Source organism: Chenopodium album, chromosome 4 (assembly GCF_948465745.1).
Source record: "Chenopodium album chromosome 4, dcCheAlbu1.1, whole genome shotgun sequence".
Lineage (NCBI taxonomy): Eukaryota > Viridiplantae > Streptophyta > Magnoliopsida > Caryophyllales > Amaranthaceae > Chenopodium > Chenopodium album.
The window spans coordinates 1794795-1811986 of NC_137837.1; the positions used below are offsets into that span (position 1 = coordinate 1794795).

General features: G+C 33.7%; 1 protein-coding gene and 1 long non-coding RNA gene across 2 annotated transcripts; both read left to right on the forward strand.

The window, feature by feature from the left end:
* The first annotated feature begins 835 nt into the window (after positions 1–835).
* LOC145626271 (uncharacterized) lies at positions 836–3560 on the forward strand. Its single transcript, XR_014110983.1, has 3 exons — positions 836–911; positions 2404–2464; positions 3480–3560. It is a non-coding gene; the product is annotated as an uncharacterized LOC145626271 (long non-coding RNA).
* Positions 3561–10718: 7158 nt separating this feature from the next.
* On the forward strand, positions 10719–13542 carry LOC145628459 (phospholipase A1-Igamma3, chloroplastic-like). The gene is made up of 2 exons (XM_081680756.1): positions 10719–11370; positions 12107–13542. Exons 1-2 carry the CDS (start codon positions 10853–10855, stop codon positions 13173–13175), a joined length of 1587 nt encoding a protein of 528 aa, XP_081536882.1. The 5' UTR covers positions 10719–10852; the 3' UTR covers positions 13176–13542.
* Positions 13543–17192: the final 3650 nt, after the last annotated feature.

Below are 17192 nucleotides of genomic sequence, written 5' to 3' on the forward strand. Positions count from 1 at the left end.
TATGGGACTTTTTGCTAGATCATTTGGATAAGGAATAGTTTAAACATGCATAATTAGGCCTAATATACAGTCCGTCTTTTCAAAATGAGGTTATAGTGTGGAAAAAAAAAACTAAAAAACAAAATTAAGGAATAACAAATTTCACAACTTTTAAAAAGTAAACAATAAGATGTAAGTAAAAAGTAGTTTTGATTAGTAAATCAAAATCATTTCAGATTTGTAAAAATCAAGTAAAGAAAATTAATTTTAAAAGAGAGACTTTGAGAATGTCCAACAAATGTTTTTAAAATAGATCATAATACCATATGAACTATGAAGTGTATGAATCTAAGCATTCAAAATGAAGTACTACGTATGTATCAAAGCTTGACAAACTGAGTAATTGACAAAGTGATAAGCGTGAACAATGTTGAATATGCTACCTCTACATCCAAATAATCAAATTGATCTATAGAATTAATCACGAGGTAGGATTTAAATGAGATAGACAATTTACTTAATTTAATTAGCACAAGTTGAGCATGTCTAGGATCTCAATAAATCTGCATACGCAACTTTGCAAGCATTAACATTATGCCTATTGCCTAATCCCAATCAAAATTAATCGGACCATTGATGATCAACTCTACTTAGGGCCTATTGTAATTTACTGAATTAAGTTAAACTAAACTGGAACTGTTTATAAGAATTAGAAATTAGCTTAGCTATAAGTTGTAGAGAATATGTCCTTAATACGGTAGTCCAAAACTCCGGATACTATGATTACCTAGTACTCCCGCTACGGTCCCACTCCGTATAAGATTCATGACTTCGCGCGATACTCAATTGCTCAAAATATGAGAGACAGAGAGAGAGAGCCGCTCTCGCAATTCGCAAGAGTCGCAACAGCAACTGTTACGCCGGCAATTGAGGTAATTCATCTCCAATTGATGATTTTTTTTTTTATTCCTTCGATTTTTTATTGCAATGTTAAATTCGTCTGATTTAGCTTATTTATTTAGTAAATCAATGAATATTAATGTCGTCTGTAATGTTTACTTCGATTCACTGATTATCACCTGAAATTTGGCGCCAACATTGTTAGGGTTTTTTCAATCAAATCTTCAATTGTGACTGATTTTGAAATTTGCTGTAATTTGAATTGGCTCTACAATGGTGAATTGTTTAATTTTGCTTAACTATGATAGTGCGGGAGCAATGTAATGTTACTTCGGAGTTGTTAAAAAAAAAATTCTTAGATCAATTTGGTGTAATTGATGTTTCTCAAAATTCATGAATTGCTAACAAAATCATACGGAATACAATTGAATTTGTTTTTTTATTTAGATCAATTTGGTGTAAGTGATGTTTCTCAAAATTCATGAATTGCTGACAGTATCAAATGGAGTACTATTGAATTTGGCCCTGTTTGGTAGTTAGCTTATTGGGGGTATATTAGCTTATTTGACTAACTTTAGCTGATTGACTAGTCAAACAAGCTAATACAAGTGTTTGGTACTAAGCTTATTGAAAGAGCTTATTCCACTAAATAAGCTCTTTTTGAAAAAGCTCATTTTAGGAGCTTTTTCAATTAGCTTATTCATTAATTATTGTGAAATTACACTTATAACCTCATTTAATTTAAAATCCTATCTAAACTACCTACCCCACAATTAGCTTATTGGTCATTTCACATACTCAATCACCTTTAAGCTATCAGCTATTTACCAAATACTTTTATATAATCAGTTAATACAATAAGTTAGTCAAATCAGTTAATAAAATCAGCTAGTCAAAATCAGCTAACTCAATCAGCTTCAGCTTTCAGCTTTCTCCCAAACAGGGCCTTTGTGTTTTTATTTAGATCATTTTTTTTTTTTTTTTTTTTGACGATTATTTAGATCAATTTGGTGTAATTGATGTTTCTCAAAATTAATGAATTGCTAACAGTATCAAATGGAGTACTATTGAATTTGTGTTTTTATTTAGATCAATTTGGTGTAATTGATGTTTCTCAAAATTAATGAATTGCCAACAGTATCAAACGGAGTACTATTGAATTTGTGTTTTTATTACCCTCATTTTATGCTATTTGATGATATATAGCCTAGGTAAAACATTTTTTTAAGGTGGTGTGTTTTCTTGTCCAATACGACATATATATCTCGTGCACGTTGCACGTATTTAAAGTTTACTATAGAAGGAATGAAACAAGTAATTGAAACATTCAAATATAGAAAATGAGGCAAGTAATTTGAGACGATGAGAGCAATTTTTTTAAAAAAAATGTCCCTATCATATGTATACTTGTATCTATATCAATTTCAAACAATATGTACACATGCGATCCTAATGTGTAACCTTTTTGCTCACGATGTTTGTTAAAGGAATATAATGTTTGTTACGTGCATTCAATTATTCTAGGACAAGGATCAGCAAGCACAAGCTTAGTGCGGATTAAAGGCTTAAATGCTGCTAATTTCAGGTAAGCATTTGTACTGTGGTAGTAGTGTTCTTCAATATTGGTGCTTGAGCTTCATATTTGGTTTGGATCTAGATACCAAAATGTATTGTAGGTTTTTGGCATTGGGGAATTAGGATTGTCCGTTTGTGTTGAATGTCTTTGCTGATTGGTGGTCTTTTACTCTGAATTTTAAATTCAAAAGCACATACAAAAGTTACAAAACAAATATGTACATTTAGTGAAACGACTGATTAAGTTATACATTACTTCTTTTGTTTTAGAGGAGTGGCCTTGGTTCAATTCCGCAATCCTTAATGCACCCGGCCCCTGTCCAAAATTAGTTACTCGAATCAACTTGTCAATCGCAACACTGTCCAAAATTAGTGATTCATTATATGACATGAGCTCTTTAATATACCCTCATCACTTAATCTGAGTAAGAGCAAAAGTTTTCTTAATCAACAATACAGTTCATCACATCAGTGTTCTTGCACACATTTATGTCCAATTCATAGTTTCCATATCTAAAATTTAAGCTCTAGTCTTGGATAGTTTAGACGACGCTACTCGTACTCAAGTGGTTGTGTCCATACTCCATGTAACAAGTATCCACATTTCTGTACTTTGTCCATGATTTCTTTCTCAAGGATGGCTCAACTAGGTATCCAATGATACCCTACTACCCTTTCAGTTTTAGCATAATCTATGTTTAGTGTGTTGCAGTGTTATTTTGATTTAGTAATTGTGTTAAGTTGAGCTTGAAACTTTGATAGGGACACCAAAAGGTTGAATTACGTTATTAGGAATTAATGATTTCAAAAAAGAACTGAAGAATAAATCGTTTGTTCCATCTTTTTTAATGCTCAACAACCTTAGCTTACAATCAGCCATTCAGGGGTTGGTGGAATATTAAGCTAAGAGTAATATGTTAATGCAATCATGGCACTAGTTTCACTTATAATTTTTTATTAAAAAAGAAGTGCAATTTGTTTTGATGTAATACATATTGTGATAATGAAATTTGAATGGATATCAGGCAATGATGTGCTGAATCTGCTGATCATACAACATCAGGGAAGCATGGCTTGAAAGCTTCTCTTTTTAAAAAAGGTACGCTCCACTTGTTTTCTTTTTAAAGCTTACAGGCAAATTTTGACTTTTACAGAATAAAACTAAAATGCACTCACATGATAGTAGGGTAAGCTTGAGATCATCATAACATCATTGTCCTGCGCTGACATTAGAACGGCAAAACCTTTTCAAGTTATGAACACATCAAAAACTTACTCATAACTTGGAAATTGTTTTAAACTATTTGTGAGTGGTTTCGTGTGGGGATTATTGTTAGCTAATCTCAAACTTTTAGGACTATGGCTTTGTTGTTGCATTATGGTAGGGTATTTACATAGTGAAAAGAGAAAGATGAGAAAACATTAGGTAGAATAATTAAAGTATTGCAATGTAAAGTGTAGTAATTGAGAATACATACGAATTTTATTAGCTAGTATAGCCAAACTGAAGGTTAGTGGAAGAATTTTGTAGTGCTACAATTAATGATGACAGTGCAACATGGTAGACATACAATTGTTGATGGAATATAGGTGGTCCGGATGGAAGCATTTGCACCTATGTGTATGGTTTTAGCGATCATGAGATTGGTTGATTTTCTTTAGTGTTATCAAAGTATAGATAGAGATTTAGTGATGTTTATGGTGTTCATTGATAAATTTAGGTCAAACTATTAAATTGGGAATTTTCTCTTTAAGCATGATTTAAATGCAAAGATTTGAGTTTTTTTATTTTTTATTTATTTAAAATAAAAATTAAATAATTTTTTTTTTTTATTGATTGTTTACCCCCTTCCGGTGTTCCTTGAAGGTCATTGTGCTAGTTTTTGAGGTCAGGATTGACCATAGAGACATGCGTTGCATAAAAAAAAAGGAGAGTAAAGGCCTTAATATCTTTAACTAAAGCAAAAACTTTTGTAAATATCTAGAGTCCAAAAGCTAGGTGTGCAGTCATTCCATTTGTGTGAAAATACACCACTACTCTTTTATGTTTATGTGGGATATAAATTGGTAATACCAGTAATACAAACGAGATTTGACTATAAACCCTAAAAACCACTTAGATTTTACCAAGCAAGTTAGCATTTGCAAAAGAGTTATCTGTAACGTCAATCCTTTTTGATTTCACTTTCTTTCCCTAATAACTACCAATAGGCAACAGCTAGAGTTACATTCCCATTTTAAACTCTGTTGGCTGTTTGGAATCTTTGGATGGATGATCATGAAATGCAATAAGGACTTCATGTAAAGGTAATTGCTGGGGCCAACTAGATTGTAACTTGGTGAGAGGCCTCTTCATTACGCGTGAATTATGGATTTTCCAAATCTGAGCACTGTACCATATGAAGTCCTAGTAAAATCTGACTTGTATGCTCAAAAAAATTTAGCATGTGAAGTTTGATTTACTTAGAATTAGCACGTCTCTTTTTTGGTACAGATGGTAGCATTTTGTAAATTTTTGTTGAGATTTTGGACCATTGTTGAAGTAGATTGGAAATCGTTGTTTGGGTCAGTAACAAAACATGCTGTAATCAAGAATAAATCCAAGATTTCAAAGAATCATTAAATGAAAACATGTGATCAAGATGCAAAGGCTTGATTATTACGTGCTAAACTTGTGCAATGCGAATGTTTTGAACCACCATAATATATTCTTGGAAGTCAAAATAAACGATTTGCAAGAAGATTCAGTTTATTTCTTCACATTCAAAAAAATTTGGAGGCCATCTCATATAAGATGGTTTTCACATTAAATTACCATTAGTTCCAGAAACTCTAGATAACTTTTTCCCCCTATTTTAAGGGCAACATATTCCTTACATTAGTCATCGACTCATCATAAAATAACTTCTAAAATATTTCACTCAACAATATGAGCCCCAGATGAGTCCAGTACATTAAGTAGATTGGGGCATGTACGTCACTCTAAAAACCTGATATGAATCACACATAGTGACGTTAACACAAATATCTCTAAAATAGGCATTTAAACAAAATGTTCTAATGCATATTCTTAAAGGGGAAGAGATGTGTTCATGCCATACAAAGTAATAGATTGTTTTTGCTGTTTGTATGCATCTGTATTATGGTATCTATCTATCTGCATGATGTGTTTAAACATAATTCATTCATTAGAAAACCTTTTGTTTTCCACCCTTATCTCTTACGTGCTACTGTCCACATCCTTCCTGCTGTACATTAATACTAATAAATATCTTTGGGAATTAATTTACCTTTTGAATCTTTTAACAACCCTGGTGCTTTCTTCCTCATTAAACCATAATGTCTCACCATCATGCTTATGCGCTAAAATATACTTCTTCCAAGATGATGACATTTAATTCCTTTTTTCATGTACATCTCAAATTAGGTGCAATATTCATTTACAACCCTTTTGAGAGGTAATAGATGAAGGTAATGAGAATGAGTGTGTTGTTATGCAAGAGGAGTCATATGTTAATGTCCATGATAATGCTAATTCATCTCAAGCATCTCATTTTATTCATTTTTGTCCATTATTACTTGAGAAGTGTTATGAGGTGGGATATAAGTTTGAGGATGAGATGATATTACCATGAATATATTTATGTTACTTTTCTTGCAAAGTTACACTCGAATTGATTCCCATTAGTGTCATTTTTATCAATTACTAAACAAGATGTTAGTAAACTTTTGCTTTCGTGTTACTACCTTCAATTTGTTACAATAGACGTTAAAAGTTCAATGCAAAGAACAAGCAAAAACTCACATAATGGCTCACTATTTACTTTTACGGGCTTTGAGAGATTTTTAGTGATTTTGAGGATAAAATAGATTAAATAGATTCAAGGCATATTCTAACAAACCCCAATCTCCAATTTTCAATATTAGTGTTGATATAAATTATTTTGGATGGTACTAGTGTTATGTTTCATTTGTAATTCTTTGCAAATAACATCAGATTTCATATTACAGAGATGTAATCGTAGTGAGTTCCTTGTATCTAAGGGGTAGTCCATTATTTTTTGCAGTTTGCTAACATTGAATGTGAAGAATTATTATTCTACACGTTTTTGTGTTGTTAACATCGACGAACATGTCTATGTTAACTTTGATTGTTACTTTAAAGATTTTTTGTCATAAACTACCTAAGCTAATAAAAACTCAATTTTGTGAGAAACTACCTAATAAAAAAAATGTTTAAGAAAACTACGTAATAAAAGGTAAATGTTTGTAGAAAATTGCCTTTGGCCGAAATTTCACGGTTGATTTAATTTTATAGCGTTGTCCTACCTCAAAACACCCTCAAAATCACCGTGGGGGTTGGTTTTAAGGTAGTAAGGTTATTTTCGGGGTGGTTAGAGGATATTCCGAGTTGGTGAGGGTGGTTTTGTGCTTCATGATGGTGGTTTTTGGGGTTAGAGGTTCTGGTTTAGGGGTAGGAGGTGAATTCAGTGTGGTGGAGGCAATTTCAAGCAGGCTTGCTATTTTGGAGATGAAAGTAGTGGTTTCGAGGGTATTTTGAAGTGGGTCAATGGTAGAAGTCCAGCAGAGGTAGTATTTACAACATTATTATCTTTTATTAGATAGTTTCTCACGAATTTTAGGTTTTATTAGATAGTTTCTGATAAAAAATTCTTACTTTTTAAACTTGGTAAAGATGAAAAACATATAGCCACCCATTTGTTGGATAATAACTTACTAAATACGGAGTATATATGAAGTATAGTTTGTCTAAATTTATTCATATTTTACCATGGTCGAGATAAGAGGAATTGAATGTTGTCATTTTTGGTATTGTAACCAATTCCTAGTTTCCTACCATAGTACCATCTTACTTGAATTGTTTGAAGCTTCAATAATGGACGTACCTTACACATATAGGCCAGACCAAGTGAAGACAACTTAAGAGTTGGCATTCATTGTATTTGGTTGTTTGGGTACTCCTAAAAAGCAAATGAAATTGGACCATTTTCCTTGTTCACATGAGTACATGACCGTCCTTCTTATTAGTGACAGTTTGACTTTTCATACGTTTTCATTCTATCCTTCATAACCTAGAATATGATATGGTCTTAAATTTACTCCGTAGACGTGCTAATATGATTTCCTGTAATTTCACTTAATTTAAAACGTGACTTTTTAAAAAACATCGTATACGTTACTCCTTTTGCCCCTAAGTGTTGTTTGGCTTAAAGTTTGTCATGAATTAAAATAATCATTTCTGGGACTATTCAGTAGTTTTTACATACTCTGTATGATTTTTATCAATCAAACCTCATTATTTTACTCCACCTTTAATTGTATTCATCTGTAACTACCCAGATCAAACTCTACTTTCTTCTTTTTTGATGCATCTTTAATCAATTTAACTTAACTACTCTGTATTTAATTCACCTATCTAAACATGTTTATTTTTTTTTTTTAATTTGCCTATCTAAAAATGTGTAAACACTACTTATATTTGAAGAAAGATGAAATGTTATTTTTGAAAATTTAGAAAACTTTTCAAGGATTTTATAATGATATATGTGACAATTATTTGCTACGAAAGTAGCAAGTGTTTATTAATACAATAATTCGGATGGATTCATAAGCTTTGTTTTACTGTAATTGTTAAGCATTACTTCATTTGCCTCAATTTTTTCTATGGAGGCGGATGCACGATGCTCCGTGCATCCATTTTCTCTTAAAAAAGGCGGAATGAACATTCCGTTGTTCAGTAAAGAACATACATGTGTTTTGTAAAGAACATATAGTTATTTCATAAAGAACAAACCAAATAGTTGTATTGTAATGAACATATAGTTGTTTTATAAAGAACATATAAATATTTTGTAAAAAAAACATCCAACTTCATCTTCTTTATATACATCTAAAGAACATCTGAAGAGGTGATCAATTTCGACCCGGCCCAAAAATAAGGGTGGGTTTAGACAAGCCTAAAAATGTTTTTTTAGTTAAAAATCCAAACTTGGCCCGAAAAAAACCTAAAAAGCCCTCTACATTTTCCGGGTTTTTTGGACATGATATATTTTGTTAAGGCCCAGCCCGAACCAAATTTTTTATCACCTCTAATGATAATATAATGTAATGAACATTATTTTCATTCAACCACCATAATAATCTAAAGACAAAATTCAAAGAACATTTCAAAATAAACAATTAACATATGTCACAAATAAAAGTACATTATTCTGACAATTAAAGAACATGAAGATAAAAAACATTATTTAACTGCACGTTATGTTCTTTACAATTTTATAACATGTTTTTTGCACTTTAACCGAATGTTCTTTACATTTCTATACAATGTTCTTTACAATTCTATAATATGTTCTTTTCACTTAAACTAAATGTTCTTTATGTTTCTATGCAATGTTCTATCCGCTTTTTTTTTTTTTTTGAAGAGATGCACCATGTGGATCGTGCATCCGCCTGCACGAACCACGCTTTACTTTTTTATTGTTCCCTATCCTCATAATAAGGTATGGGTAAAAAAGTTGTATCCTGTATTGAGATTGGTCTTGGTGCACATAAGGAGAGAGAGAGAGAGAGCTAGTAGGAAACATACTAAAAAATACGAAGTATATGAGGTAAATTAAAGAAGACACCCCACAACATGACAATAATATATGTGACAATCTTTAAGAGATGATCGATTTTATGTTATATTAAATTTTGTGGATCTCAATTAAACAGTATTACCAAATACCAAGTACCAGGCTGAACCAGCAAAATCTCTGCCCCAAACTCCGAGTCATAAACTGACACGTTTAACATGAGGATCACATTTTCATGTAGGTAAATTTCTACTTCTAATACTCCACTAAAAACTCATTTTCTAAGTGATGTAATATTTTGAGCAGGTAAAATAATGAAAGGAAAATGAAATAATCATGGATTTATGGTACAGTAAATCAGTAATAGATTACAGTTTTTTTTTTTTTCTTTTTGCAAGAATCAGGTGAAAATAATTTTAGAAATTAGCTTCGCCAATTTAAGAACCATGCAGGACCTTATGTACATCTACTGTATTATTCACTTATTCAGCAGTGGACTGGTTTATGTAGGTAAGGCTTGATATATAAAAGTAGCAATTTTATCTGTCTACATAGAGATGATTACTGATTAGTACTTATAAGTTATAACCCTTTCTCATAAGTTTTGTGCATAGTGCATTAGTGCATACTCGTCATATGCTAGGCAATGTGTTGTTTGGCTGAATAATTGAGCTTTTTTGTGTAGCATGGCCAAAAAGCACTTGTCCCATTTTTTTTATTCTTTGGTCTGCTCAGCCTACCAGATCGTTTTATTTATATGTGTTCCGACCCATAATCGACTCTACATAGTTATCACTTCCTTTGTAAATGGTTTCAAACTTGAAAGACTAGGATGTGCGCCATTTTAAATTATTTTTCTTGTATTGTAGCCTTGTAAGCTATGATATGCCTCTGAATCTCTGATTCATGAGACAGTTTTTCCACTCTCCAAAACAATATTGAAATTCAACAAAAATGTTACAACTTGACACTTCTTGGAAATGGAATTGACTAAAATGTGATTGCCTTTGAAGATTAAGATGTTTTAGTTAGACAAAAGTTTGCTATATGTTTATATATTTTATTGTGCCTTGAAGAACTATTTAGTAGTATTTCACTTCTTTAGAGAATTACCCTAATAATCATCCAAATTACCATCGCTATGTGATTAATCAAATTAGATATCATTTTCACAATTCCAGATGCCATCATGGGTAAATAAATTTCTACTCCATATTGTTAGAAAAGGAGAGAAAAAAAAAAAGATAGTGAAAAATCTTTTGATAAGACATTACTATTATGGGTAGTAGTATTTTTTTCCTTTATATTTTTGGGATCTCCTTATCTCATTGAGTGGCTAGATTTTAAAGATTTCTCACTAAAATCAACTTGAATCATTTATTATGTAACCCTACCATGCTAAAGTTTTCTTCAAGAAATTTCTTCAACTCATTGTGAAGTTATGCAGTATTTTGTACTCCGTATAATTATATGTTGTCATTTCTTATTTCGTGTTTCACATTTTTTTGTCTAGAAATATTTACTGCACATACTTACCTTAATAATAATGATAGTGTGAGATATTATTATGTCGCTATCAATGTTGGACCACTTTTCTTGACATGTGGCACTCTTTTGGTCTTTCCTTTCCATCTTATATAATAGGCCAAAATTTCATAAATTAACGTTAGAGGTGCAATTAAGCTACACCGTGTAATATTTGTACAACATTATTAGAGCTCTTAGCAGTTATAAAACACTAGTTTAAGCTAGTGTAAACTCACATATTTTCCTATTCTTTATCTATATTTTATCCTTTCATGGCTTGTCTAATATCCTCTCCTAATCTTGTTCAAGGCATGCTAGTAGAACAACCTTCCCACAATCAATTATTCTCCCATGCATGGAACCTAAACAAAACCTCAAATCATGCCTTGTTTTCTAAAAGATGCCGCTTGCCAGGACACCGTTCCTCTAAGTCTAGTAGAATGGTAAGAAGTGCATTAGTCGAAAGGTTACAGGGATCGTCGTCTGTAGAGGAAGAAATAGAGAGTGAGTTTATTCGCGAGCTGAAGCAAGACCTTCAAGCAGAGGAAGATCCTAGGCTTTTGCGAGAAATATGGAGGGAAGTTCAAGGACTCAACGATTGGGAGGGGCTACTAGACCCCATGAACTCCAATCTCCGGCAAGAGATACTGCGATATGGGGAGTTTGCTCAATCTTCCTATGACTCCTTCGACTTTGACCCTCACTCCAAGTATTGTGGGTCTTGCAAGTATGGACGTGCAGAGTTCTTTGAGAAGATGGACATGGCACATTATGGCTATCACATCTGCCGGTATGTGTAGTAATAGAAACTTGTTGACATAAACGGGTAAAAATTGTTTTATTTTAGTACTTGTTTTAAACTAAAAATCATCTCAAGAATATTTTGCACATACATATGGCGTAGTTCTTTGCCTACATCAATCTTTCAAATTATTACAGTGTCATTAAAACATACTTACTCCGTTTTCTTTTAGATGCAACACATCCTTTAGCGCGGTAATTAAGAAATGTGGGGTTTTCATGATATAATAAACTTTAAAATAGGATGAGTGGTTGTTAGGAGTGTAATTTAGCGGGCCATGTGCTTGAAATAAGGAAAATAATATAGTTTTTCCCTAAAGTAACTTTCCTTTTATAGTGTGTTGCAAGTATTGTGACATTTCCTTTTTAGGAAAGTGTTGCAAGTAAAAGAAAACGGAGAAAGTATATACTAAAAACTCTTTTTCCTTAAGATGTTGGTTGTCTATTAATTGAAATTATAATAGGGCTGAATGATTGTTATGAGTTTTGGAAGGTTGTATGAAATTGTTATGAGTTTTGGAAGGTTGTATGAAATTATTATTGTAGGTTGTCTAAAGAATAAATTATAATTATGTGTAGAAGGTGCAGTGGTTGCAACTTGATTTAATTTTAGCTAAGCATATTGATTAATATGTTGGTTCCTGTTTCATCTTGTTTATAAATGAATAAAATGATTTTGTGGATGTCATATAGTTCTAACCTCCAAACTTTTTTGCAACAAACAGATACCTTTACGCAACCTCAAACATCAACTTAGAGAAATTTTTCCGAAGATCATCAAGCATCAGGAGTATATGGAGCCCCCATGCAAACTGGATGGGGTATGTCGCAGTCACCAGTGATGAAGAGGAGATCAAGAGGCTTGGGCGCCGAGACATACTCATCGTGTGGCGGGGCACAGTCACGTACCTAGAGTGGATCCATGATCTGAAGAACATACTCCGCCCTGCCCACTTTAGAGATAACCCACATGTCCAAATTGAATCCGGATTTTATGATCTGTACACCACCAAGGAGGAAAATTGTAAATTTTGCTCATTTTCAGCTCGTGAGCAAGTCCTTGCAGAGGTAAAGCGGCTTGTAGAGCGATTCAAAGGTGAGAAGCTCAGCATAACAGTGACAGGGCACAGCTTAGGGGGAGCCCTTGCGCTACTAAGTGCATATGACATAGCCGAGATGAGGCTCAACATCGTTCGAGATGAGAAGAAAAAAACCAAGAAAATACCAGTCACGGTATATTCCTTTGCAAGCCCTAGAGTTGGAAACCTTAAGTTCAAGGAAAGGTGTGATGAGCTAGAAGTTAAACAATTGAGAGTCGTCAATGTCCATGATAAAGTCCCTACTATGCCTGGCCTCATTGCCAATGAGAAGAACAAGCTACAAAAATATTTAGAGGACACGGTCCATTTCCCTTGGAGCTATGCTCATGTTGGGACCGAGCTCGCCTTAGACCATGCCCATTCACCTTTCCTCAAGCCCACCGCGGACCTAAGTTGCGCCCACAACCTTGAGGCGCACCTGCACCTTGTTGATGGCTACCGTGGAAAGGGAAGGAAATTTAGCCTGGCCAACAAGAGGGATATTGCCCTTGTTAACAAAGACTCCGACTTTCTAAAGAGCGAGTATGGAGTCCCACCTAGATGGAGACAAGATCACAACAAGGGAATGGTGAGGAACGGTGAAGGTCGGTGGGTAGTGCCTGATCGAGCCAGGGTCGAGCACCACCCACCCGATACAGCCCATCACTTTGCCCTTGCCATGAAGGTTGCCCATGACCCACAATTCAACGTCTAAGGGGCCAACAACATGGTGTATAATGCATGCTAATTTGGTCTTACACCTCATATATGGTTTGTGGTTATTATTATATGGACAAAATGTTACATTGGTGATGGACATGCTACCTACTGAATGAAATACTGACAAACTTTGGCTTCGGAATTTCTGATGTATAGATATAATAAAACTAATAACGTTGTCAAATGTCAAGTTGTATTGCTTTGATGGTCCTTAATTTTGAAATGTTGCCAAACAGCTTTGGAACTGTGCATATGTGTGTAATGTACAAAGTAGAGATTCCTCAGCTTTCTACTCAGTTGGATGTAGATGCTGAAAAATGAAAATAACAATTTCAATAAATGTTTTCAGGTACAGTTGTATACTCCATCCATCCCTTTAATATTGTCCTATTGTCTATGAATGTTTTTTTTTTTTTTCGCCTCATCTATATCTATACTTCTATACTTAAAAACACAAACCACATATTTTTCACATGACACGTGTCATCACAAGTCACTCATTATCCCATATTCCATATGTCGCCTCCCTTAATTTTTTTGTTCAAGTCTTTATGCATTCTATAACTTGAAAATTTAAGAAAGAAAATAAAGTGTTTCATTTCTACCATAATTTGTACATATTACATAAAATATATGAATTATAATCAAAATTGTCTTTTCATCTCCTACACTTAAAATATAACTTAAACTAATATGTCATTTCATATTCCACAATCTTCATGTATATATACCTAATCCATCATCTTCTTTCAAAGTTCTACTCTAACCATTTTTTTTTTTTAAGTTTTAGCAAAGAAACTATTACTTCGCATACTATATCAAAAGTTTCAACTTATGAAAAGTATACCTTTATTTGAAAATAATTTATCCAAGTAACAATCCGTGCATCGAACGGGTCAAAAGGCTAGTTATAAATAAATATAGGAAGCCAATATTTTATTTTGATAAATTATAGGAAATTTTGCAAATAACCTCCTTATATAAATTTTATTTTATTATTTTTTTTTAAATAACCTCCATATAATTTTTTTATTTTTTTTGCAAAATCATACTTTTATGTTGGAAAATGGGATTTGATCCTTTTATTCGGCGTTGATTACCCCAATCCATCCACGAAACCACCTCCCCAGCCCTACCCAAAAAAACCACCCTTTTCACGACGTTGGTGGGGATGAGGAGGGGAGGCGATTTCGTGGGTAGAGCTAACGGGGTAATTTTGTGGATGGGGTTGGGGAGGGGGATTTTGTGGGTGACGTTTGGACCTTTGGGGATTGGGGTAGTTAACACCAGAAAATAGGGTTTGACTTTGAAAAAAAAAAACTTTGATTAACATATGACTTTGCAAATAAGAATTTATAAGGAGATTTTTTTTGTAAAATTTCATAAATTATATTATGGTCCCTTTATCTTCTCAACCAATTCACATGTTTTACCTTTGTCGTCTTCCTAAAAAGAGTACATAGGCCATAGGGTCATGAGGCTATTTTTTAGGACAGAGAGAGTACATGGCACTACTTATTGCTAATTTGCTATATTGCCTATATACATACGTCAATGACCATATCGATGATGATGTTTGTGAATAGACGTGTGCTATCTTTACAAAGATCTGAAAATAAGTTGCAATGAGCAATCAATTCGACATGAATAGATATAACTTTGTTAATTTTGTCTTATCTTTTGTTATCACTATTGGAGATGTTTCATACTCCATGATAACACTTTGAACCTTGAACCTAAGGTGGTGATCAATATAATGATTCAACCACTGACCTTTTTAGTGTTTGAAATTAAAATGCCACGGAGTACCATATATTTTTATTTGTCAATCTCATCTGAATCATATCACATGAATTTGGTTTTTTTTTTTTTTTTTTTTTTTTTTTTTTTTGTATATTTAAATTTTCCTTTCTTTATTTATTGCTTGTGAAAATACCCATTTGTCATAACTAATCTTTTAAATTCTTAAATCATTCTCCCTTTGGTCCCTGCTACCCTTTTTATAAACTACCCTATATGTTACAGCCTACACTAAGGGTCTGTTCTGGTTTACTGAATTGAGCTGAATTGAACTGATTGGAACTGAAGAGAACTGAACTGAATATTTTATGAGAAGGAAATTAGGAACTAATATGAGCTGAGCTAAACTGAACTGAATTGAAAATAAGCTGAAGAGAACAGACCCTAAGAAAAAAAATGATATCACAGCAAAAATTGTCAAGTTCGTGAAAACAAAAGTGATACATGTAAAAAAAACACTGAAGAAAATATTATTACTTATAATGTGGTCAAGAAAAATTGTGTGATATATGGCTGTGATGCATGTTTACACTCTCATGAAGTAGAGTTCGATTGCTCACTGTTGGTGATGATGCTAAGAGAGCAGAACTGTAGAAGAGAAAGATCTTGTGCACAACTACAGAACTACTGAAAAAATATGATTCGTGATCTTTCCATTAACAAAACCGAAGAATATATACAGCATGTACAAGCTATTAGTTAGGCAATAATCATGCTAACTGATTTTGCTAACTCGTGAAGATAAAGATAGACTTACATATTTAACAAACTAATTGAGAAATCTAAGGAAACTAAATAAATACAAGATAAATACAATATAGAATATATTATGAAAATATATTCTAACACACCCCCTCAGTCGAAGCAGGAGGTGTTCGGATGCTTAGACTGTCCCGAAAATCATTAAATAATACGCGCGGAAGCCCTTTTGTAAAAATATCAGCAATCTGATAACGGGACGGGACATGTAGCACACGGACTTCGCCACGAGATACCTTCTCACGGACGAAGTGAATATCCATTTCAATGTGTTTAGTGCGTTGGTGTTGCACAGGATTTCCTGATAAATATATCGCACTCACATTGTCACAATAAACTAGAGTTGCCTTTTGAATAGGACAATGCAACTCCAAAAGCAAGTTTCGGATCCAGCAAGAATCAGAAACAACATTAGCAACACCCCTGTACTCTGCCTCTGCACTACTACGGGAAAGAGTATGTTGTCGCTTGGAGGACCAAGAGACTAAATTATCACCGAGAAAAACACAGTAACCAGAGGTGAAACGGCGGGTGTCCGGACACCCACCCCAATCTGCATCTGTATAAGAGAGAAGTTTGTCAAGAGATGACTTGTACAAATGTAGACCATGGGATAGGGTACTCTGATGATAGCGTATTATACGCTTAAGAGCACTCATATGCTCATTTGTCGGAGCATGCATATGAAGACAAATTTGCTGCACAGCATAAGAAATATCAGGCCTAGTGAAAGTGAGATACTGAAGGGCACCTGCAAGACTACGATACATAGTCGGATCTTCAAAAAGAGAGCCTGAGTTAACACTAAGTTTAGACTTTGTGTCGACGAGAGTAGGACATGAGCTGCAGTTAGACATTCCTGCACGTTCAATAATTTTTGCAGCATATTGTTTCTGAGATAAAAATAAACCATGGGAATGACGCGTGACAGCAATTCCCAAAAAATAACTCAGAGGACCTAAGTCCTTCATAGCAAATTCCGAACCCAGGAGATTCAGAAAATACTTACGGAGTCGGTCAGATGACGCCGTGAGTATTATGTCATCCACATACAACAAGATATATGCAATATCAGTACCATTCCTGTAAATGAACAAAGAGTGATCCGACTTACTATGAGTAAATCCAATGGTACAACGAAGTCAGCAAATCGTTGATACCAGGCACGAGGCGCCTGTTTCAAACCATATAAGGATTTTTTCAAAAGACAAACATGATCAGGAAAACGTTTGTTGCGAAAACCCATGGGCTGATGCATATAAATTGTTTCATTGAGATGACCATTTAGGAAAGCATTCTTGACATCCATTTGATGAATGGGCCAAGACTTGGACAGAGCAATACTGAGAACTATTCTAATTGTGGCCGGTTTGACCACAGGACTGAAAGTCTCATCACAATCAACCCCCTGCTACTGGGTATTGCCATCACCTACAAGACGATCCTTATAGCG